General features: G+C 40.9%; 1 protein-coding gene across 2 annotated transcripts in view; it reads left to right on the plus strand.

Annotated features, from left to right (window-relative positions):
* Positions 1-25,633, plus strand: part of rad18 (RAD18 E3 ubiquitin protein ligase) — a 280,171-nt gene that overhangs the window by 70,772 nt on the left and 183,766 nt on the right. For both annotated transcript variants that reach the window (XM_072280649.1, XM_072280650.1), the window contains exon 7: positions 11,197-11,381. In XM_072280649.1, coding sequence (XP_072136750.1) covers positions 11,197-11,381 — 185 coding nt within the window. The remainder of the gene's footprint in view (positions 1-11,196; positions 11,382-25,633) is intronic.

Raw genomic sequence — 25,633 nt, forward strand, 5'->3', positions numbered from 1 at the left:
ATTGCAGTGATCATAGTACAAAAGAAGCAAATCTAGTAGTTTTGTGAGCTACCTGTAAAACATCGCTGAATATCATTTACGCCATCTTAGATAATAGCTGAAAGCATAAACTCAAACAGTTTAAGAATAACTGATAACTTTAGGAGAAACAGTTGAAGTTTCAGGTAGCATCAGTTCTGAAGAACGTTTTCTAACCTGAAACATTAATTTCTTTTCTCTATAAACGTTGATTGACCTGCGGAGTGTTTCCAGCATTTACGCTTGCATGGTAGTGGTCTGCTTCACTTTGGGTGAGAAGTTATTGCAAAGTTTTAACTTTTTTGTGACATTAAAATTGATGGTGTCCTTGGTAAAACTACATCATGAATACATCACTTACCCCTTTCAGGTTGTTTTGGTCAATGAATTGCTTCTTGTATCATGTGCTTTGTAATTTATTTCACATGCTGTCTTAAAGACATGTTGGGCCTGCAGGCTTCTAAACAGAAGCATTTGGTTAAAACAATGGTAAATCCAATAAACTTGTCACTTACAATTCACTGTCTGCCTTGGTTCTAATATCAGTATTCTGAACATTACCGGATTGTCTAGTAGACCTTGCAATTGTCTTTTATTTTCTCAGATCAAAGTTGTAACTCTATGAGCTGCATTCTGCACCATTCTTAATCTGTTATTCTCTCCAAGCTGACTCTTGGTGATTTTTCTCTCGTTTTGGAAGTATTATTCAGAGAGGTTTGATCACAGTTAGGACATGGCTAGAAGATGCCTCAAGGCCAGATGATTAAAGAGCCTCAAGTTTTAATTATCACATGTTAGCAATTCAGTTTCAGCAAAGGTCTGACACTCTGGAATACATCTGGTAGAATATAGCTTTCTTACAGATTTGAGAATTGCATGTGGGCTTTTCTTTTTTCGCTACTACCATCAGCCAGGAGGTACAGGAGTCTTGGGTCCCTCCCCCAAGGTTCAGCAGCAGTCGTTGCCCTGCAGCCATCAGTCTCCTGGACCAGCTTTACTCATCTCAGAGCTGAACTGGCTTTGCAGCTGTGGGTTCACTTTTGGGGACTCTGCAGTTCATGTTCTAATTAATTGTCTACTTTTTTTAAAACTATTTGCACTATTTGTCCTGTTTGCACAATGGATGTTTGTTGGTCTTTGTGTGATTTTTTTCATGGATGTTATAGTGTTTGAATGTTTTGAGTGCCTGCAAGAAGTTAATCTCAAGGTTGTATATGGCATACATACTTTGATAATAAATTTGAATTTTTAATTTGTAAAGATATACAAATTAATATCAACCACACTAAGGTGAATTGTGTCCAGAAGTGTCTATTTCAGTTTTTGCAATGGGTGTGATTTTACAAGAAATGATTATATTGTGTTAAAACATGCATGAAATTGTTTCTCTTTTCAAATATTTCATAATAAACAAAAATTATTTCACACTTTCTTTTATTTAGCTTTCTTTATATACATAAATGAATATTTTTTCATGGAAGGAAAATGAAAATAAGGAATTAGTCATTCTGCTGTTATGATAATGCTGCTTATTGTAAGATTTTACATAAGCAAGTGCTTTTTAATAGAAATTTGAACTCTGTCACAAACAGTCCAATGTGTATAAGGCATAATTTTCTAATTTTTCTGGAGGAAAAAGTATATCATAAATATTTATTAGCTTGGAATAGCAGTGAGATTCAACATTAACTATATTTGATCTTGTATTGACAGTGCAGCAATCAAATGTTAAAGCTGTCACTTCAGCTACAGTAACCTTGTGGGAATGATTAAAATAAAAGGGTAAAACCTCTTTATAATGTTTGCTATATTATCAGCTGGCAACAATATACATGCTTAGAAAATAAGTTGTGCAGTTTTGTGATTTTGAGCACTATTCTGTTGAATTTATATGATTTGTGATTAAGTAGCAAAAATTTGATCATCCTGTAAATGTGCAGCTTTCAGGCCAGAATTTTTAAGTGTGATGGTTAGAATTTTTCAGCTGTAATGATTGATCAGAAGTTGAAAATAGCTCACGTTTTACATCGTTGGAAAGATTAAAAGTGCTGCACTGCAGGTGTGCTATTTAAAAATCAACATAGCCTAAGTTTAGAGAGGCTGGCTTTATGCTCAAGAACACTGTACATTAACATGATTTTGTATGGTGGGACACGGTAGTGCAGCAGTTAGTGCAGTCACTTTACAGCGTCAACTGTAAGATCAAGATTGATTCCTGCTGCTGTTTGTAAGGATTTTGTATGTTTTTCCTGTGACCATGTGGGCTTCCTCTAGGTGCTCTGGGTTTCCTCCCACATTCTAACTATGTAAATTTAAGGTTAGTAAGTTATGGGTGTGCTACGTTGACGCCAAAAGCTTGATGACACTTGCAGGCTGCCCAGGACAATTCTCATTGATTTGATTTGACACAATCAACGCACTTCACTGCATGTTTCAATGTGCATGTGACAAATGTGACTCGCTATACCCATGATTGTGTGGCTAGGCGCAGTTCAAATGCCATCTATAAAATTGCAGATGAATCAACTGTTCTTGGCAAAATTTTAGATGGTGATGAGAAAGTAAATGAGCGAGATACCTCAGCTGGTTGAGTGGTGTTGCAGCAATGACCTTGCGCTCAATAAGACTAAAGAGCTGATTGTGGACTTTAGAAAGGGTAAGACATGGCAACACACACCAGTCTTCATAGAGGGATCAGAAGTGGAAAGAGTGAGCAATTTAAAGTTTCTGGGTGTCAGTATCCCTGAGGATCTACCCTGGACCCAAAATATGAATGCAGCTACAAAGAAGGCATGATGGTGGTTATATTTTATTAGGAGTTTGAGGAGATTTGGTACATCACCAAAGACACTCGAAAATTTCTACAGTTGTACTGTGGATAGCATACTAAGTGGCTGCATCACTGTCTGGTATGGGAGGGGGTGGCTACTACAGCAGATCGAAATAAGTTGAAAAGAGTTGTAACGTTCGTCAGCTACATCGTGAACCTTTGTAGTATCCAGGACATCTTCAGGGAGCGATGCCTCAAAAAGGTGGCATCCATCATTAAAGACCCCCATCACCCATATCAGGCCTTGTTTTCATTGCTACTATCAGGAAAGAGGTACAGAAGCCTGAAGGCAAACACTCAATGATTCAGAAACAACTTTTTCCCCTTTGCCATCCAATTTCTGAATGGACATTGAACCCATGAACACTACCTCACTACACTTTCTCTTTCTATTTTCGCATGCTATTTAATATATCTACTTACTGTAATTCAGTTTTTTTCCATTATTATGTATTGTATTGTACTGCTGCTGCAAAGACAAATTTCACAACATATTCTGGTGATAGTAAACCTGATTCTGATACAGCTTTAAAAAAGAGAAAATCTGCAGATGCTGGAAATCCGAGCAACTGCTGGAGGAACTCAGCAGGCCAGGCAGCATCTATGAAAAAAAAATATAGTTGATGTTTTGGGCCTTGTTTGTACTGTACTTTTTTCTGTAGATGCTGCCTGGGCTACTGAGTTCCTCCAGCATTTTGTGTGTGTTGCTCTGATACAGCTAATTTTAACGTATTACATTACCTCTTTGATATGCGCGCTTCCTAATAGATTGGCTGCACCTGGAGCATGAGATGACTAGAAGAAAAGGAATCAGAAATAGGGCAGATATATTCTGGCACCCTGAGAGATCATCGGTCGAACCCTTCAAGACTATTTAGGCAGCCACGTTTCCTCTCTCCAGTTCTCCAAAAGGATATAGTGACTAAAGTTTTCAGAGTTAATAGTGACAAGGCTTTATGAGCTTTTGCATCAGAACTACAATTAGCAGCCCTTTCTTCACCAACTCTCCCTTTCCTCATGACAGGTGAAGCTGCTGCATAAAATTAAATGTTTGGAGAATAATCAAGCCCTTTGAACTTTAGATAGCTTCCAGTTGCATCATCAATCACTGTACCATAGGAGATGTTGTGCTAGTTTTCGTATATGCAACAAAAGATAGGAATAGATTTATTGTGCTGTAGGCAATTTTTTCAATGCCCAGGACATTCCAATGCAGAAAACAATGCATTGTTGACCATAATGCACATTAGGAGGTTGACTTCCTGTGGCTCAATGTGTCTCTGGAATTGTATCAGAATCAAGTTTATTATTGCTGTTTATATGTTGTGATTTTTTTTTGTTTTGTTGCAGCAGTTCAGTGCAAATGCATGAAATTATTATAAATTACAAAATAATGAAGTAGAGTTCATGTGTTCATGGATCATTCAGAAATCTGATGATGGAGGGGAAGAAGCTGTTCCTGAACCATTGCTTGTGGGTCTTCAGTGTCTTGTATTTCCCCTCTGTTGGTAGTAATGGGAAGAGAGCATGTCCTGGATGGTGAGGGTCCTTAATGATGGATGAAGTCTTCTTGAGGCACCTTCTCAGAGTTCACTGCCAAGAAGGCCCACCAGCGCCTTTACTTCCTGAGAAATCTAAAGAAATTTGGCCTGTCCCCTAAAACCCTCACTAATTTTTATAGATGCACCATAGAAAGCATTCTTCTAGGGTGCATCACAGCCTGGTATGGAAGTTGTCCTATCCAAGACCGAAAGAAGCTACAGAAGATCGTGAACACGGCGCAGCACATCACACAAACTAATCTTCCGTCCGTGGACTCACTTTACACCGCATGCTGTGGGAGCAGTGCTGCCAGGATAATCAAGGACACAACCCACCCAGCCAACACACTTTTCGTCCATCTTCCCTCCAGGAGAAGATTCAGGAGCTTGAAGACTCGTACGACCAGATTTGGGAACAGCTTCTTTCCTACTGTGATAAGACTGCTGAATGGATCCTGACCCGGATCTGTGCCATACCCTCCAAATATCTGGACCTGCCTCTCAGTTTTTTTGCACTACCTTACTTCCCATTTTTCTATTTATGATATATAATTTAAATTTTTAATATTTACTAATTTTAACTATTTTAAATATTTTTAATATTTAGTATTTGTAATCCAGGGAGTGTGAAGCGCAGAATCAAATATGGCTGTGAGGATTGTACGTTCTAGTACCAATTGTTTGGCGACAATAAAGTATAAAGTATGACTCTGCAATATAATTTGCTTTTCCACATCAGCAAGCTTAGATACTCTACACTTGGTCCCCTTTTGCAAATTGCTAATGTAGACAGTGAACGGGTATGGGCCCCACACTGACCCCTGCTGCACTCTGGTCACCACTGACTGCCAACCAGAGAAATGTCCATTTATCCCAATTCTCAGCCCTCTAGTGATTAACCAATCCTCTATCCATGCTAATACATTACCCCCAACTCTGTGCATCTTTATCTTACGAGTAAGTTTTTTATGCAGCACCTTATCAAATGCTTTCTGGAAATCCAAATACAGTTGATTCTGGTTAATAGGAACACATCAGGACCAGCACGTTTTGGCCCAATTAAACAGCTGCCCCAATTAACCGGTTTCATAGAAAATCTAAAAAGGTGTTTAAAAAAAAAGACAAGCTACCTGTCTTTAAATGAAACTACGGAGAAAATTAGAACACTGTCAATACTACTACAGTACTATAAAACTGTGTGTTAGATCATACTAATTATTGCCAGAGGAATTCATCCCATGTATGCTGTTGTGTTCTTTCAATTTGATGGTCGTCATCTTCTTCTTGTGCTTTGCGCATTACACGCTTGGGTGATCGTGGCTTTCCACATCAAATAATCCCATGCAGCGTCGATGATATCTCATACACTTAGATCTGTTAGTTCTTTCACAGCGTCCATATATTTTCTTCTTTGCCTTCCTCTTCCGCGTTTCCCAGGCATACAGCCTTGTAATGTAAGGCATTCTATTTCTCCCTTTATGATGACATGGCCCAGGAATTTAAGTTTCCTCTCATTTAATGTCCTCATTAAAGATCTTTTAGTATGGGCACGTTGGAGTACTGTCTCATTAGACGGTAAATGAATAAAATCAGTGCGGGCACCTAGTAGAGATAATGGACTGCCATCTGATTCAGATTTAATATCAGTGGTATATGTTGAGAAATTTGTTGTCTTTTGGCAGCAGTACATTGCAATACATACTAATAGGAAAAAAAGTGAATTACAGTAAGTATATAGATAATAAATAGCTGAATTAAATAATAGTGCAAAAATAGAATTAAGAAAGCAGTGAGGTAGTATTCATGGGTTCAATGTCCATTCAGAAATCGGATGGAAGAGGGGAAGAAGCTGTTCCTGAATCATTGAGTGTTTGCTTTCTTTCCTCTTTCCTGATGGTAGCAATGAGGATAAGGCATGACCTGGGTGATGGGGTCCTTAATGATGGATGCCACCTTTTTGAGGCATTGCTCCTCGAAGGTGTACTGGATACAACGGTGGCTAGTGTCCATGATGGAGCTGACTAAGATTGCAACTCTGCAGTTTATTTCGATCCTGTGCAGCAGACCTCTCATACCAGATGGTTCTCCTGCCACTTAAAATGTTCTCCATGGTACATTTGTAGAAATTTGTGAGCGTCTTTGATAACATACCAAATCTTCTCAAACTCCTAATGAAGTATAGCCACTGTCAAGCCTTCTTCATAGCTGTGTCGATATGTTGGGTCCAGGATAGATCCTCAGAGATATTGACATCCAGGAACTTGAAGTTGCTCTCTCTTTCTACTTCTGATCCCTCTGAGGACTGGAGTGTGTTCCCTCGCCTTGCTCTTTCTGAAGTCCACAATCAGTTCTTTGGTCTTACTGACGATGAGTGTGAGTTCATCGCTGCAACACCACTCAACTAGCTGAAATATCTCATTCCTGTATGCCCTCTTGTCACCATGTTAAATTCTGCTAACAATAGTTGTATCGTAAAAAATTTAAAGATGGTATTTGTGCTGTGCCTAACCACACAGTTATGGGTGTGGAGACAGTAGAGCAGTAGGCTAAGCACACATCCCTGAGGTGCGCCAGTGTGGTTGTCAACAAGGTGGAGATGCTATTTCTGATCTGCACGGATTGTGGTCTTCCGGTTAGGAAGAGAGGTACAGAGGTCTGGGTTCTGGAGCTTTTCAATCAGAGCTGTAGGAATAATTGTTTTAAATGCTGAGCTGTAGTCAATACACAGCATCCTGACATGGGTAATTGTATTGTCCAGTCAAACAAAACTTCCTGCAATTGCATCCTCCATATGTTCATTTTTACTGTAACATTCAAGGTGATTGTTGATATCTTCAAATTCTTCATAGTTCCTAACTTGTTAAAGTAATGAAATTGTTTCATTTTCACTTCCAGATGTTTCTGGGCTCTCCAGTCCTCAATGCTTGAAATCACAGAGACCAACACAGTTCTGAATTGTTTTACTGTTCATTTCTTACCAGTTATGAGTGACTAAAATCACTGGTTTTTGAACACAAACATACACAACTGGCGCTATTTAAAAACTTTGCTTTAAGCATGGTGTAGTGTCTAATGGCTACACAAATGCACATGACTGACCCTTGTTCAAAAAAGTTTGCCAGCAGTCTCCTATCCCAATTAAGTGGCATCGTGTCCCAAATAAACTAAGGATTAGTTTTTGTTCTTTCAGAGTTGTCCCAAATAAGCAGCTGCCTCGATTAACCAATGGCCCAATTGACCAGAAACCACTGTATACAACTTCTACCTTTTTGCCTCTATCCACTATGGTCATTATATCCTCAAAGAGCTCCAATAAGTTTGTCAAACAGGGTTTATTGTTCATGAATCTATGATGCCTCTGCCTGGTGGAACCATGCTATTTCTTCCTTAATGTTAGCTCAAACATTTTCCCAACTGCAGATATTAAGCTAACTGGCTTGTAGTTACTTAAAAACGCAAACAACAGGAATTCTGCAGATGCTGGAAATTCAAGCAACACACATCAAAGTTGCTGGTGAACGCAGCAGGCCAGGCAGCATCTCTAGGAAGAGATGCAGTTGACGTTTCAGGCCGTGACCCTTCGTCAGGACTAACTGAAGGAAGAGTGAGTAAGAGATTTGAAAGTTGGAGGGGGAGGGGGAGATCCAAAATGATAGGAGAAGACAGGAGGGGGAGGGATGGAGCCAAGAGCTGGACAGGTGATTGGCAAAAGGGATACGAGAGGATCATGGGACAGGAGGTCCGGGAAGAAAGACAAGGGGGGGGGGGAGCCCAGAGGATGGGCAAGGGGTATATTCAGAGGGACAGAGGGAGAAAAAGGAGAGTGAGAGAAAGAATGTGTGTATAAAAATAAGTAACATATGGAGTACGAGGGGGAGGTGGGGCATTAGCGGAAGTTAGAGAAGTCGATGTTCATGCCATCAGGTTGGAGGCTACCCAGACGGAATATAAGGTGTTGTTCCTCCAACCTGAGTGTGGCTTCATCTTTACAGTAAAGGAGGCCGTGGATAGACATGTCAGAATCTGTTACTTATTTTTATACACACATTCTTTCTCTCACTCTCCTTTTTCTTCCTCTGTCCCTCTGAATATACCCCTTGCCCATCCTCTGGGTTCCCCCCCCCCCTTGCCTTTCCTCCCGGACCTTCTGTCCCATGATCCTCTCGTATCCCTTTTGCCAATCACCTGTCCAGCTCTTGGCTCCATGCCTCCCCCTCCTGTCTTCTCCTATCATTTTGGATCTCCCTCTCCCCCTCCAACTTTCAAATCTCTTACTCACTCTTCCTTCAGTTAATCCTGACGAAGGGTCTTGGCCTGAAACTTCGACTGCACCTCTTCCTAGAGATGCTGCCTGGCCTGCTGCGTTCACCAGCAAATGTGTGTGGCTTGTAGTTACCTGCCTTTTGCCTATATCCTTTTTAAAAAGGTAGTGTGATATTCACTGACTTATAATTTGTTGGGATCTCTCCAGATTCCAGAAAATTTTGGATGCATTAGACCAATACCAAGTTTCTGGTCTTTACCCTATTACCCAATATTAATTTCCCCTTCTCATGTTCCAAGGGACTTACATTCACTTTTGCCACACTTTTCCACTTTTTATAATGATAAAAACTTTTACTATCTGTCCTAATATTTTGTGCTAGTTTGCTTTCATATTCTGTCTTCCCCCTTTCCTTATTGCTCGCTTAATGGTTCTTTGTTGCTTTTTAAAATTTTCCCAGTCTTCCAGTTTCCCATTATTCTTGGTAGCTTTGTATCCATGAGCTTTTAGTTTGATGCTTTCTGTTATTTCCGTAGTTATCCAAGGCTGGCTGTCACCACGCTTAACTGGAATATGCTACTTTTGCACATTGTGAAAATCTCTTTGAAAGTCACTGTTCCTCAACTGTTCCACCATGCAGTGTTCCTAGTCTACATTAGCCAGCTTCTCCCTCATTCTGTTGTATCTCCCTTATCCTGAAAAAGTGATTGGTAAATCTGTTTGGTCTCCCCTTTTATTTTGGAAAATGTAGTATGAAAAACTAAGATAGCATACTATATTGTAAAACCAGGAATGTGCGGCAATAATTTAGATGTTAATTATTTGGGACTCTGGCTGCTGGGAAGGATGGGGGTATAAACTGGATCTCCTGCAGCTGTATTGGTGGGCAGCTTGGGAAGTGATTAGGTGTGTTAGTGATGATGGAGAAGTAAATCAATGTGTCTCAGAGGAAACAAGGTCTTCTGTGAGTATTGTGGGAATTTAATGATCTCAGGCAATTGGATAATGATTTGACTGGTCCTGGCATCAGAAAAAGTGATTGGAAAATTTGCCAGGGAAAAGCACAAGTACACTATTTTCACTCTCTAAACTGATATTGATTCAAGTCACGCAATTTGAATCAGTTCAGGTTCACTGGAAGTCCCTTTGGTGTTATAATTCCATATTTACATACTCATTCATTTAAAATAATCAGTTTATTCTTTTCATACTAAATGCCCAAGTTATTTGAAACTGTATGAAAAATAACTTTCATTTCTTTTCACAATAAACAACTTGCTTAAACTGTGCTTTTTCCAGAGACATAGAAAATCATTGAAATGGACAGCAATATTGTTACTTGTGATTTGTGGATTGTTAAACTGCTGAAATTACAGACCAAGTCAGATATGGAACAATAAATAAATAAAACAGGCACTTAGAATGAGCAATGACCAGTTTATTTAAGCATATAAGTACTGTTCACATCACTTCTGATCAATTGCCACATTTTCCTAAAAACATCCTTCTGCTTGTAGATCTTAATTTTTTGTTTACTCCTTATGTGCTTTGTTCTTTATTTGAAAGCAAGCTGCTAATTTAACACATAATGCAGGTGCTGTTGTATCTTGGTGTCTCTTAACATCCTTTATTTATTTTACGCAAGAGTTTTTTCCCTGCTGTCTGGCAACAGATCTTTTTTAGGAGAACTTCCATTTCTGCTGCAGTGGAAGGGCCCCCCCCCCCTTTCCAGGTTGATAATAAATTTGATGAATCATTGACAATATCAAGTTTTCAGTCTTAGTATGCAGAATTGTAGGTACAATAGAGCTAATAAGGTGACTAAGGTGGGGGAGGTTGTAATTTGGCATATTATATTTGTGCTCACTCTAGATTATGATTATTAAAATCTAATCTCACTACAATTTCATAGTCATGTAACATTCATGAGAATTTATAGTGCAGTACAAAGGTGCAAGTCAAATTTTTTGAATTCTGGAAGTTTACAAAAGAAGTTTCAGAAGACAATAGAATACATTTATTTTTATAGAACTTAGAAGTGGATAACAAGACCAATCTTTATTATACTTCCTGAGATGGTAGCTATCTTCATTAACTGTTATATGCCACTTCTATGCTGCTGGTGAGTAGGGCGTTCCTGTAAGTACTTAACCACAATTAAAGAAAATCCTTTATTTATCCATTTCCCTGGTGAAAAATACCATTGAATCTGCTTCCAGCATTTTTGGGCTATTGCATAGCAACTTGTTAAGCTTATTAAAGCTACTGCTAGCCTTTTCTTTGCCATTTAAACCCGTACCCTCTTTTTACTTATCATACTGCCAATGGAAACTGTTTCTATCTGTATTTAAAAACTAATTGTTTTTAATCTTCTTTGGAGAAAAGTCAGTTTCTCTTATTTCTCCATATACCTCTAACTGCACATCCAATATAGTACCATTTGTGATTTGATTTTTTTTGTCTGTTCAGTTAAACAATAGTAAAAATTTTTTTTTCTAGGAAGTGATATTAATAAGATGTTTTTTTTCATTTTTCCATTCAAGCTGTATGAACAGAAGGAAACTGTTGCCAAAGCTGGTTTATAATTTACTTTCTGACCGGGATCTGAAAAAGAAGTTGAAGGAATATGGACTTTCAACTCAAGGCAGCAAAGCACAACTGATTAAACGACATCAAGAATTCATACAAATGTACAACTCACAGTGTGACTCCTTGAACCCCAAATCAGGTGAGCAAAACTGTAGATTGCCAGAAGTTTAAAAGAATGTTCAAGTCCTCCTTTCTATAAGTTTACTGTGTATGTGCAATTACAATGAAGAAACTATGTAACAACTCATCCCACTAAAAAAATGTGACTTAATGCAAAAAATAAATTAGAATAAAAGATCATCAATTTTGAATGTAACTTTTGGAAATGTATATGAATGGCAAAAAACCTCTTGTGGAAAATGGAAACACGAGGAATTCTGCAGATGCCGGAAATTCAAGCAACACACACCAAAGTTGCTGGTGAACGCAGCAGGCCAGGCAGCATCTCTAGGAAGAGGTACAGTCGACGTTTCGGGCTGAGACCCTTCGTCAGGACTAACTGAAAGAAGAGCTAGTAAGAGATTTGAAAGTAGGAGGGGGAAAGGGGAGATCCAAAATGATAGGAGAAGACAGGAGGGGGAGGGATGGAGCCAAGAGCTGGACAGGTGATTGGCAAAAGGGATATGAGAGGATCATGGGACAGGAGGCCCAAGGAGAAAGAAAAGGGGTGGGGGAGAAACCCAGAGGGTGGGCAAGGGGTATAGTGAGAGGGACAGAGGGAGAAAAAGGAGAGAGAGAGAAAGAATGTGTGTATATAAATAAATAAGGGATGGGGTACAAGGGGGAGGTGGGGCATTAGTGGACGTTTGAGAAGTCAATGTTCATGCCATCAGGTTGGAAAATGGTTCGGCTTTTACAGCAGTCCATTTGACCAACTTGCATTTTCATTGATACCATCAATCTCTATTGCCTCCAGTTACCTTTTGTGAACCTATCAATGCCTGCTTGTTCACTGGTAATCTAAATCACAAACCTCTTTTTCATGGAGTGAAGCTGTTCCACTTAATTGACTCTAGCTTCCTAAAATTTTGAGTTCTGATAGTATGATACTTCACATTTCATTAACAATCTATTTTTAATATAGCAGTTCCATAGTTTTTCCATTCAGACATTCAGATCAATGAGTAAATGGGTGTGGTAATCAGATTTTCTACTCTGTGCTCATCTTTCTGTGCTACGACAACAAGCAGAATTAGGACTTGAGTGTTATAGGTGGGATAACAAACAAGTGGAAAGTAGATGCTGGAGAAATTAAATTGTATTACCTTTGTTGCATAGACATGTAATAATCCAAGAGATTTTGCAGATGCTGGAAATCCAGAGTAACACACAAAATGCTGGAGGAACTCAGCAGGTCAGGCCGAGACCCTTCATCAGGATCTCATGTAATAGCCCATTGTGTTGTATATAAATGTGTGAGAAAGTGAATGAGTAATTGGGGAGTATTTTAGATGTCTAAGCTGCGAACCCAGGCAAACTGTTCTCAGAATTTTGTTTTGCACTCATATTTTGTCCTGGGAGTTTAACAAGGGCTGCTTCGTAAATCCAAGTATGATTTCTGGTAGTGTTTGCAATTTCAGGTATGATGGGAATATGAATACAAATCTTTGTGGTGCTCTGACGCAGCACTCGTGTCGCACTCTTGTTCCCCTGAGCTGGAACATCTGATGATTAAGTGTTGACTGTTTTACTTTCCAAGAGAGTTCTCCAAGATCCTGACTGCAGTTTACATGCTGCCAAACACATATATTAAACAAGCATTCGGTGTATTGAATGTCACAATTGGCAACTGGAAACGGTCTACCCTGACATCTTTCAAATCATTGTTGGGGACTTCAATCAGGCTTGCTTGAAGAAGACTCTGCCGAATTATCATTAATATATCATCTACAGCACCAGGGGGTCCTAACACACTTGATACTGTTACATTACAATTAGGAATCCTTGTTGTTCCAAGCCTAGACTGCATATCGGGAAATCTGTTCACTTAGTTGTTCTCTTCCTACCTGCATACAGGCAGAAGCTAAAGGGCAAGGCTGCAGACATAAGGACAGCAAAGAGATGGTTGTGGGAGCCTGAGCGGATATGGGATTGCCTCAAGTCAATAGACTGGGCCGTATTCAAAAACTTCCGAAGTTCTGAACAAATACACCACAGTTGGAGACAAGTATGTTGCCACAAAATCATGCAGTTTTCCCTAACCAGAAGCTCTGGATGAACCATGAGATCCATGGTCTGCAGAGAGCCAGATCAGTGGCATTCAGGTCTGGCCACCAAGTTAAATATAAGAGGTCCAGGTAGAATCTCTGGAAAGCAATCTCACGTGCGAAGCGGCAATTCTGGACCAAACTTAGATCACTGAAGGATGCTCGACAGCTGTGGCAGGGCTTGAATGCTATCAGCTCCTACATATTGAAGCTAAGTGACATAGGTGACAACAAGGCTTCACTATCAGACGAGCTCAATGCCTTTTATGTTTGCTTTGACCATCAAAACACGGAGATACCTTCACGAACACCCACAGCCTCCGATGATCCTGTGATTTCACTCTCTGAGGCCACCATAAGAGCATTCTCCAGGAAAATGAATCCATGGAAGGTATCCAGCCCAGACAGAGTTCCTGGCCAAGAACAAAAACCTGTGCTGATCAACTGACTGGAGCATTCATGATATCTTTATCCTCTCAATTCGGTAGTCTGAGGTACCCACCTGCTTCAAGCAAGTTTCATTTATTCTGGTGCCTGAGAAGAATGTGGTAACCTGCTTCAGTGACTATTGTCCAGTAGTACTTAGATCCACTGTGGTGAAGCTGGTAATGAAACATCAGTTCCTGTCTGTAAACTAACTTGGATCCACTTCAATTTGCCTGCCATTCCAGTCCCAGACTTTTCCAAAAAGCAAAGCAACCTCTCTACATCCACCCTGTGAAGACTGCTCAAAGTTTTTATCTCTGAGGATTTAACCTGAGCCCAGCAGAATGATGCAGCTGTAAAGAAGGCAAGACAGTGGCTATGCTTCAGTATGAGTTTGAAGAGATTTGATTTGTCACCTAAAACACTCAAAAATATCTACAGGTGTACCTTGGAGAGCATTCTGACAGGCTGCATCACCGTCTGGTATGAGGGAGGACTGCACAGGATCAAAAGAAGCTACAGAAAGTTGTAAAATTAGTCAGTTCCTTCATGGGCACTTGCCTTCATAGTATCCAAGACATCTGCAAGGAGCGGTGCCTCAGAAAGGCGGCATCCATTATTAAGAACCCCCATCTTGTAGGAGAGGCCCTTTTCTCATTGTTACCATCAGAAAGGAGGTACAGAAACCTGAAAGCGCACACAGTGATTCAGGGACAGCTTCTTCCCCTCTGTCATCTGATTTCTAAATGAACTTTGAACCCATAAACGCTACGTCACTTCTTTATTATTTCTGTTTTGCACAATTTTTAATTTAACTAGTTAATATACATATATACTTAAGGTAATTAACTTATTCTCTATTTATTATGTATTGCATTGTACTACTGCTGCTAAGTTAACGAATTCCCAACATATGCCAGTGATACTAAACCTGATTCTGATTCTATTTCATTCAAGCCCGATCTCAGTCTTCTAAACTTCACCTCATAAACCATGGCATGTCTAACATTTCCTAATAAGGCAACCTTCCTCATTAGAAGGGAATAATGTATTAAGGAACAAAATTAAGCTCTGTCTGAAAGTTGGTAGATTTTTATCACTTGTGAGATCATGTCCAGTTCAAACTATAATTATTAATAAACGGCAGCAATTAAGAAGAACTTGGCTTCAATCTTCGGAAAACACATTGGAGTTGTTTATATAATTGGAGGGAGGGAGAGAATAACCTACAAGCAAATCCAAATGAAGTGATAGTCCTCCTTTCTGATTATTTACATTGGTACTTACTTACATTTATCTAAATCAAAAGTCACTCATCCCATGGCAGTGCAGTTCTTTAAATGTCTTTAATGTAACAGTGCCAGTTCGCAGATACAATTGAGGAGTAAAATGATGTTGTGATATTAACCAATGAGAAAATCTGCAGATGCTGGAAATCTAAGCAACACACACAAAATGTTGGAGGAACTCAGCAGGCCAGGCAGCATTTATGGAAAAGAGTATAAAGTCGACATTTCGGGCCGAGACTCTTCAGCAGGATATTGTGATATTAATTTATGACGAAATACACATGTATTTTTATTTTCTAATTTGCTGCACACGGAACTCCAGATCAAAAAAATATTCTCACTTATAGACGTTGCATGGTGTAAAGGCAAGTATCAGATGTGCTTCGTTATTCTCTACTTAACATGAACACATCATGAACAAGTGGATATTAGGCTTACTGGCTTATGAAGAATCTTAAGTTAAATTTCCATTTTATAATGTGGGATTCATAAACCCGTTACTATTTAAGGAGCACATTCTAATGCTTAATCCACTTTTGATTACAGCTATTGATTTCCAGCAGGTGGGACATATTCCATTTTTTTTATTAGAGATTATAGGCTTGCATTCCACACATCTGCTTTCCTGTGTAAATCATACACTGATGAGTGCTACCTATTCACTGGTTGCACTAGATATCCCCTTCAGTATAATTAGCTGGAGGTGGGACTTTGAGGACGAAGTAAGTGAGAAGGCAGGTGTACATGCAACCAAGGAATATTAGTTTAGCCACCGGGATAGCCATGTTTACAGTAAAAGGGCAGACAGGGCCACTGCTTTAAATAGCATGTATTTCAATGCACTTAGCTGAACAGGTAAGGTGGATGAACTGAGGGTGTGGATTACCTGCAGGGGCTGTGAGTTTATGGCCATAACAGAAATGTGGCTGAGAGAAGGGTAGGACTGGTGGCTCAGTGTTCCGGATACCAATGTTTTCAGCATGACAGAGGAACACATAGATTAAGAGTGGAGGGGGTGATGCCTTTTTGATTAGGGAGAAAGTAACAGCAGTGCCTAGAGAGAATATTCTTAAGGGATTTTTTAACGAGGCCACTTCTGTAGGACTTAGAAATACAAAGTATACAGTCACCTTGGTAGGGCTATATTATAGACCTAGAGGATCAGATATGTCAAGATATTGTACATAGTTATGAGAATACTAGGTTAGCGCTAGAAGGAGATTTCAATTTTCCTGGTGTTAACTAGGCCACCAGGGCTTGGATAGAGGTGGAATATGTGCAGTGCATCCAAGATAGTTCCTCACTCACTATATGGAAGAACTTACTTGGGAAGGAGCAAAACTGCATTCCGCTTGGGGAGTGAAACAGGCCAAGTAACTGAAGTGGCAGTTGAGAGCACTTTGGGTCCAGTAGCCCTAATTCTGTTAGTTTTAAAATAGTTATGGAAAAAGGTGGTTAAGCACAGCTTCAAGGCCATATAAAATTTGCCGATGACACCACTATTGTGGGCCATATCAAAGGTGGTGATAAATCAGCATATTGATGCTGATTGAAAATTAAGCTGAGTGGTGTAATAACAACAATCTCTCACTCAATGTCAGCAAGACCAAGGAACTGATTATAGGCTTCAGGAGAGGAAAACCAGAGGTCCATAAGCCAGTACTTGTCGGAGGATCAGAGTTGGAGAGAATCAGTAACTTAAATTCATGGCTGTCACTATCTCAGATGACCTGCCCTGGACACATCATATAAATGTAATTGCAAAGAAAGCGCAACAGCACCTCTACTTCATTAGGAGTCTGTGGAGACACGGCATTTCACCAAAAACCTTAATAAACCTATAGATTTGTGGCAGAAAATCCTCTAAAAGGTAGTGGATTTGGCCCAGTACATCATCGGTAAAACCCTCCCAACCATTGAGCACATCTATGTGAAACGTTGCCGTAGAAAAGCAGCATCCATGATCAAAGATCCTCACCACTCAGGCCATGCTCTTTCCTCACTGCTGCCATCAGGTGGAAAGTACAAGAGCCTCAGGACTCGCACCACTAGGTTCAAGAACAGTTATCACCCCTCAGCTATCAGGCTTTTGAACAAATGAAGATAACTACACTCATTCTATTTCTGGTGTTCTCACAACCGATGGTCTCATTTCAAGGACTCTTTATCTTGTTATGTCATGCTCTCAACTTATTGCTATTTATTTATATTTGCGTTTGCATAGTTTGTTCATTGCTCCTGTTTGCCGTTACAGTTCTATAGATATGTCCGCAGGAAAAAGAATCTCAGGATTGTATCTGGTGACATGTACAGTATGTACTCTGTTCAATTTTACTTTGAACTTTGAGGTGGAACAGGTCCACAAGTTAAAGTGCTGAACTGGAGCTGGGCAATCTGTATCTAGGGCATTAGGCTGGATCTAGCTGGGGTCAACGGAGTGACTCTATTAAAGGCAAAGGAATAGTTGGCAGAGTGGGAGGCTTATAAAAGGGTCATATCAATAGTCTTGGAGCAGCGTGTTCTTGAGTTAACCCTGGCTGACAAGAGGTAGCAAGGCTCTGGTCAGGCGAAAGAAGCGAAAATCGTGTTTTGGCAACTGGGTACAAATAAATCCACTGAAATATATAAAAGGTTTAAGACTAGGCTTAAGAGTCAAATCTTGGTGGGAGGAGAAGATGGCGACGCACTGCGCGTGCGCAGCCCTGCGGTGAAAAATGATATCGTATCTGTTAGAATAGGGGCCTTGGACAATTCTGATTTGATGGAGAATGGACGTGAAAGCATAGAGGAACGTCTGGAGAAATTTCTGAAACGCCTGTTCGCTGCTGTCGTCACTGTGTGGTCGTGAATCTTTCGGAGGGTAGGCCTCAAAGTCCCTGGCCTTGCCTGCTTTTGGCGACTGAGAAGGAGGTCAAATCTTTCGGACAGAGATGGCGCTCAGTACTCGGTGTCGGAGAGCTGATCAGAGCTCGAAGTTTTCGGATGACTCAGAGTCGGATTGTGGTCGGCATGGCAGGGAGAGTTTTTATTCCTTCACCCATCTGCGTGAGATGTGGGACATTTGAGAAACTTTGAATTATACTGTGCACATGGACTTCTTCATCAAGTTATGGTATTGTTACACTGTTTGTAACTATATGTTATAATTATGTGGTTTTGTCAGTTTTTTTCAGTCTTTGTTTGTCCTGTGTTTTCTGATAGCACACCGGAGGAAATAGTGTATCATTTCTTAATGCATGCATTACTAAATGCCAATAAAAGAGGGCTACGTGTCTTCATAATCATAAATCAGAAAGGCAAAAAGAGGATATAAGATGGATTTGGTAGGCAAGGTTAATGATAATCCCAACAGCTTTTTCAATTATTTTAACAGGAAAGGGGTGACAACGGGAGAGACTAGATCCTCATAAAGACCACCTCATGCTGCAAGCAACTGGTTTGCAGCATGCGCTGACAGATGATATCACTGACTGAGCGATAACCATTCACCATGACCCAAGAATCCATCTGTATTTCCTCAAGTAATGCGATGTGATCATTTATATCTAACTGAGAAGGCTTTGGTTCAACTAAATGACTGCCTAAATGATTGATTCTGAAAACATGAGGAAATTACATCATGTGCTGCTTTATAAGTTGTCCTTGCTGCTGAAAGTACTAAAAAGAATGAAGGAGAAGACTTTGAGTCCTGTTGGACTGAGAAAAGGTAGTTGCACAGCAATAAAACCAGTAGATACATTTTTGCATTTAAATGACTCTTAGATATGCAGATGGATGCAAGTAAAATGGAGGGTTATAGACTGGGTAGGAGGGAACGGTTAGATTGATCGAGGAGTAGGTTTCTATATGTCAGCACAGCATTATGTCAAGTCAAATCACTTTTTATTGTCATTTCGACCATAACTGCTGGTACAGTACACGGTAAAAACGAGACAATGTTTTTCAGGACCATGGTGCTACATGAAACAATACAAAAACTAAACTGAACTACGTAAAACAACACAAGAACTACACTAGACTACAGACCTATTGAGGACTGCATAAAGAGCACTAAACAGTGCAGGCATTACAATAAATAATAAACAAGACAATTGGCATAGTAGAGGGCAGTAATGTCTGTAATGGCAGGAAGGGAGACCCTGATGATCTTCTTAGCTGACCTCACGGCTGGGTCTTGCGATCCGAGATGGTGCAATTTCCGAACCAGGCAGTGATGCAGCTGCTCAGGATGCTCTCAATACAACCCCTGTAGAATGTGGTGAGGATAGACGGTGGGAGATGGATTTTTCTCAGCCTTTGCAGAAAGTAGAGACGCTGCTGGGCTTTCTTTGCTATGGAGCTGGTGTTGAGGACCAGGTGAAATTCTCCGCCATGCGAACACCAAGAAATTTGGTGCTCTTAATGATCTCTACGGAGGAGTCATCGATGTTCAGCGGAGAGTGGTCGCTCCGTGTCCTCCTGAAGTCAACAACCATCTCTTTGTTTTGTTCACATTCAGAGACAGGTTGTTGGCTCTGCACCAGTCTGTTAGCTGCTGCACCTCCTCTCTGTATGCTGACTCATTGTTCTTGCTGATGAGACCCACCACAGTCGTGTCATCGGTGAACTTGATGATGTGGTTCGAGCTGTGTGTTGCAGCACTGTCGTGAGTCAGCAGAGTGAACAGCAGTGGACTGAGCACACAGCTCTGGGGGGGCCCCGTGCTCAGTGTGATGGTGTTGGAGATGCTGCTTCCAATCTGGACTGACTGAGGTCTCCCAGTCAGGAAGTCTAGGATCCAGTTGCAGAGGGAGTTGTTCAGGCCCAGTTGGCTCAGCTTTCCAGTCAGTTTCTGAGGAATGATTGTGTTGAATGCTGAACTAAAGTCTATGAACAGCATTCGAACGTACGTGTACATTTTTGTCCAGGTGGAGGGTGATGGCAATAGCGTCTGTTGAACGGTTGGAACGGTATGCGAACTGCAGGGGGTCCAGTGAGATGGGCAGCAGGGTCTTGATGTGCCTCATGACGAGCCTCTTGAAACACTTCATGATGGTGAATGTGAGTGCAATGGTCCCATGGTAGTTGTTGAGGCAGGACACTGAAGACCGGCACGGGGACGAAGGTGGCAGCCTTGAAGCACGTAGGAACAACGGCGCTGCTCGGAGATGTTGAAGATGTCAGTGAGAATCTCTGCTAGCTGCTCTGCACATCCTCTGAGCACTCTGCCAGGAATATTGTCTGGTCGAGCAGCCTTCCGTGGGTTGATTCTGCACAGGGTTCTCCTTACATCGGCCATGGTAAGACACAGCACCTGGTCATTTGGAGAAGGGGTGGCCTTTCTCACCACCACGTCATTTTCCGCCTCAAAACGAGCGTAGAAGTTGTTCAACACAGCTGGGAGGGAGGCATCACCAGCACAGGCAGGTTGTGTTGTCTTGTAGTTGGTGATGTCCTGAATGCCCTTCCACATGCGCCTCGTGACGCCGCTGTCCTGGAAGTGGCTGTGGATTTGCTGGGCGTGTGCATGCTTTGCCTCTCTGATGGCCCAGGACAGTTTGACCCTCGCTGTTGTTAGGGCTGCCTTGTCACCTGCTCTGAAGGCGGAGTCAGGGGTCCTCAGCAACGCACGCACCTCCGCAGTCATCCATGGCTTCTGGTTAGCGCGTGTAGTGATGGTCTTGGCCACAGTGACGTCATCGATGCACTTGCTGACGTAGCTAGTCACTGATGCCATGTACTCATCTAAGTTGGGAGAGTTGCCATCGGTTGCAGCCTCCCTGAACATGTGCCAGTCAGTGTGCTCAAAGCAGTCTTGAAGAGCAGAGATGGCTCCTGCTGGCCAGGTTTTCACCTGCTTCTGAACCGGTCTGGAGCACCTGAGCGGTCTGTATGCTGGGTTTAGCATGACAGAGATGTGGTCTGAGTAACTGAGATGGGGGCGGGGTTCTGCCTGGTACACGTCGTGAATGTTTGTGTAAACAAGGTCCAACGCGTTCTCCCCTCTCGTTGCAAAGTCCACGTTCTGATGGAATCTGGGGAGCATTGACTTAAGGTTCGCGTGGTTAAAATCTCCGGCGACAATAAACAGTCCATCAGGGTGTGCGTCCTGCAGTTCACAGAGCGCCTCCTTAGCATTAGCGCTGGGGGGAATGTAGACACTGACTGTAAGGACAGTGATGAATTCCCGTGGTAAATAAAATGGTCTGCATCTAACAGTCACAGACTCCACTAGCGATGAGCAGTATCTGGAAACCAGCACAGAGTTCTTGCACCATTCCGTATTGATGTAAACACACAAGCCACCACCGGAAAGAGCTGCATCTCTGTCTGCTCGAAACAAAAGGAGCCCCTCCAGCTGAATTAACACACATCAAAGTTGCTGGCGAACGCAGCAGGCCAGACAGCATCTCTAGGAAGAGGTACAGTCGACGTTTCGGGCCGAGACCCTTCGTCAGGACTAACTGAAAGAAGAGCTAGTAAGAGATTTGAAAGTAGGAGGGGGAGGGGGAGATCCAAAATGATAGGAGAAGACAGGAGGAGGAGGGATGGAGCCAAGAGCTGGACAGGTGATTGCCAATTGAAATTTGTTAAATTTGTTAGCAGTAGCAGTTCTATGCAAAACATAATATAGAAAAAGAAAAAAATAAATAAGTCAATCAATGACAGTATATTGAATAGATTTGAAATTGTGAAAAACACAGAATATATATTAAAAGAAAAGTGAGGTGGTCTTCATGGTTTCAATGTCCATTTAGGATTCAAATGGCAGAGGGGCAGAAGCTGTACCTGAATCACTAAGTGTGTGCCTTCAGGCTTCTGTACCTCCTACCTGATGAGAAAAGGGCATGCCTTGGGTGCTGGAAGTCCTTAATAATGGATGCTGCCTTTCTGAGACACTGCTCCTTGAAGATGTCCTGGGTACTTTGTCGGCTAGTACCCAAGATGGAGCCGACTAAACTTGCAACTCTCTGCAGCTTCTTTCAGTCCTGTGCAGTAGCCACCCCCACCCCTCCATACCAGACAGTGATGCAGCCTGTGAGCATGCTCTCCACGGTACATCTATAGAAGTTTTTGAGTGTATTTGTTGACACACCAAATCTCTTCAAGCGCCTAATGAAGTATAGTTGCTGTTTTGCCTTCTTTATAACTGCATCGATATGTTGGACCAGGTTAGGTCCTCATAGATCTTAAGTAGACTAGATTAGATTCAACTTTATTGTCATTGTACAGAGTACAGATACAAAACCAATGAAATGCAGTTAGCATCTAACCAGAAATGCAAAGAATAGTGTTATTTACAAAATAACTGTGAATAAAAAGTAAGTGCTACAGCACACAAATATAAAGGTACTGAGACAGTACAATATGGATGCAATACTGCTTAGTGCTGTGATGTGAGGTTCAGCAGGATCACAGCCTCAGGGAAGAAGCTCTTGCTGTGCCAGCTGATGCGGGAGCGGAGGCACCTGTAGCGCCTACTGGATGGGAGGAGAGTAAAAAGTCCATGGTTAGGGTGAGATGCATTCTTGATAATGCTTTTTGCCCTGCCCAGGCAGCGTTTATGGTAGATGTTCTCAATGGTGGGCAATTGGGTGCCGATAATCCGCTGGGCAGTTTTCACTACAGTCTTCAGGGCTCTCACTACTAGGTGAGGAACAGTTATCACACTGCAACCATCAGGCTCTTGAACCAAAGGGGTTAATTTCACTCAACTTCACTTGCCCCATCATTGAAATGATCCCACAGTCTATGGACTCACTTTCAAGGACTCTTCATCTCAGGTTCTCGATATTTATTGCTTATTTTTTTTTTGTATTTGTAATTTGGTGTCTTTTGGCATTAGTTGAAAGCCCAGGGTGGTCTTTCATTGATTCTATTACGGATTTATTGAGTATGCCTGCAAGAAAATGAATCTCAGTGACATATATGTACTTTGATAATAAATTTATGTTGAATTTTAATCATGCTTGCTTAACGAATAGACTGATTTTTATTTGCAGAGTGTAGAAATAAGTAGTGTTATGCACTTCATGGACTTGAATTTATAGACAGTGTATAATCACTCTCCTGTGTTGTAAACTGCAGCCTCAAAAAGTCCTGCTTTCAGTTTTTGGTTTAAACCATGGTTGACCTTGCATTGTTTGAAAGTTATCTTTAATTAATTTCTGTTTTAATCATCCTTCAGAAATATAATAGATGTGACTTGTTTATTAATTTTGAATTAGTCTAATGAATTCCAGATATTTGCAGCTTTTAAGGGAGAAAAACATCAAACTCAAACTTAATAATAAATTAGCTATCTATCATCAATGCTTTTTAAACTTGTATGCCGAGTGTATTGAAAATACAGTTTTTAAAATAACAGCATTTAAATTATAGAGTGAACCTTATTTAGTAAATGCTGTACCGTCCTTTAACAATTTGAGGCAAAAAAGCACTCCTAATGTGCCTCTCATGATCTATGAGCATTGTTTCAAAGTTCGTAAAACGTTTGCTTGTTTAATTTGTTAGTTAAGCTAAAACATCTTGCTCTTAATCAAACCACTGCTGCTTGTTTGAAATTATCATCCTCACTATCTTCAATGTGAATCTTTCAATGAACTTAGTCATTGTGGATTCTTTTCTTGTACTGTTACCATCGTCTATTCTGATATTTTCCTAGAAAAACAAAGTGAATAGTATGGTTCTTTTTAATACCAGTAGTAATTAGAGTTCCTGTGCCCCTTTGGACCACAGTATGCCCACAAAACTCATATGATATACGTTTTGTGGGTATACTGTGGTCCTGAGGAACTTTGTTAGTTTGGTTGTATATATGTACAGTTAGATGACAATGAACTCAAAGAGTGAGTAAATTTCCAGGCAGAAAAGTATTTCTTCAGCATTAAGGAATATTGCCTTCTGATTAATAGTGATGCATTATAATTGCCAAAAGCTGTCTTCTATGGACCTCTAAGTCAGCCAAAGCTACTGTGCAACTATGTAGAGAAATTGTTAGTAGTTATAAAAATAATAGAGCTGTAATTGTGGGCCATTTTAGTTTCCCTAGTATCGATTGGACTACCCAGGGTGTTAAGGGCCTTACTCAGGAAGATGTAATACTAGACCTTCTCTTGGAGAACAAGACAAGACAAGTAACTGAAGTGGCAGTTGGAGCATTTTGTCTCTAGTGACCATAATTCTATTAGTTTTAAGGTAATGATGGAAATGGATAAGGCAGGTCCACAGGTTGGGGTTCTAAACTGGAGCAGGGATAATTCTGGGGGAATTAGGCAGGACCTAACAGCATTCAATGAATGAGGCTCTTTAAAGGGAAAGGAATGATTATCAAGTGGGAAGCTTTTAAGTGTGTGATGTCAAGACTCTAGGAGTAAACATGTAGCTGTTAGTGTGAAGAGTAAGCTAGGCAAGTTTAGAGAACTCTGGCTGATGAAATATATTGAGGCCCAGGTCATGAAGAAGAAGGAAGCATTCATTGTGTTCAGGGGGTTGGGGACAAGTGAATCCCTTGATGTCAATAAAAGATTAAAAATGCATTTGAGGGAAATCAGGGCAAAGAGAGGGTATGAGATGGATCTGGCAGGTGTAAGGTTAAGGAAAGTCTCAAGAGGTTCTCTAGCTACATTAAAAGAGTAGCCAAGGAGAAAGTAGGCTCCCTTCGAGATCAGCAGAAGATGGTGTGATTTTAAACAAATATTTCTTCTTCATATTTACTGAAGAGAAAATCGTGGTTGCTCAAGAGGCGAGGAACACTTGGAGGTGTATTGGAGGACATTCATATAACCAGGGAGGAGGTATTTGTAGCCTTGCAGCAATTAAAGGGGATGAATCCTCACAGCCTGCCTGTGTGCATCCTCAGTCTTTATGGGAGGCTAGAAGAGAGGTGACCTTGTGGACATACTTGCTTTATCATTAGCTACTGATAAAGTTCCTGAAGACCAGAAGGTAACTAATGTTCTGTTGTTTAATAATGACAAACGAGGGAATTAGAGACTGTTCAGCCTGACATCATTTATTGGAGGGAATTCTGAGGATCGGAACTATCAGCAGATAGATATCTGATTGGGAGGAATTAGCATGCTTTGTGTGTGAAAAATCATGCTTGATGACCCTTTAGAGCTTTTTGAAGAGGTGACCGAAAAGGTAGATGATGTCTTTTTGGACTTTAGCGAAGCCTTCAACAAGGTCCCATATGGTAAGCTTGTCTGGAAGGTTGGGCCCCATGGAATCCAGGGAGAGCTAGTAAGGTGGATTCAAAGTTGGCTCAGAGGTAAGAAGCAAAGGGTGGTGGTTGGAGCTTGTTTCTTGAAAAGGAAGCTAGTGGTGTGCTGCAGGTGTTAGTGTTGGGATGCTTGTTATTTGTTTCTTATATACATGATTTAGATGTGAATGCACAAGGCTTGATCAATAAGTTTGTTGATGACATGAAATTAGGTGTTGTTGATAGTGAAGAAGGTTATTATAGATTACAGGGAGAACTTGATGAG

This window comes from Mobula birostris, chromosome 16 (assembly GCF_030028105.1).
Source record: "Mobula birostris isolate sMobBir1 chromosome 16, sMobBir1.hap1, whole genome shotgun sequence".
Classification (NCBI taxonomy): Eukaryota; Metazoa; Chordata; class Chondrichthyes; order Myliobatiformes; family Myliobatidae; genus Mobula; species Mobula birostris.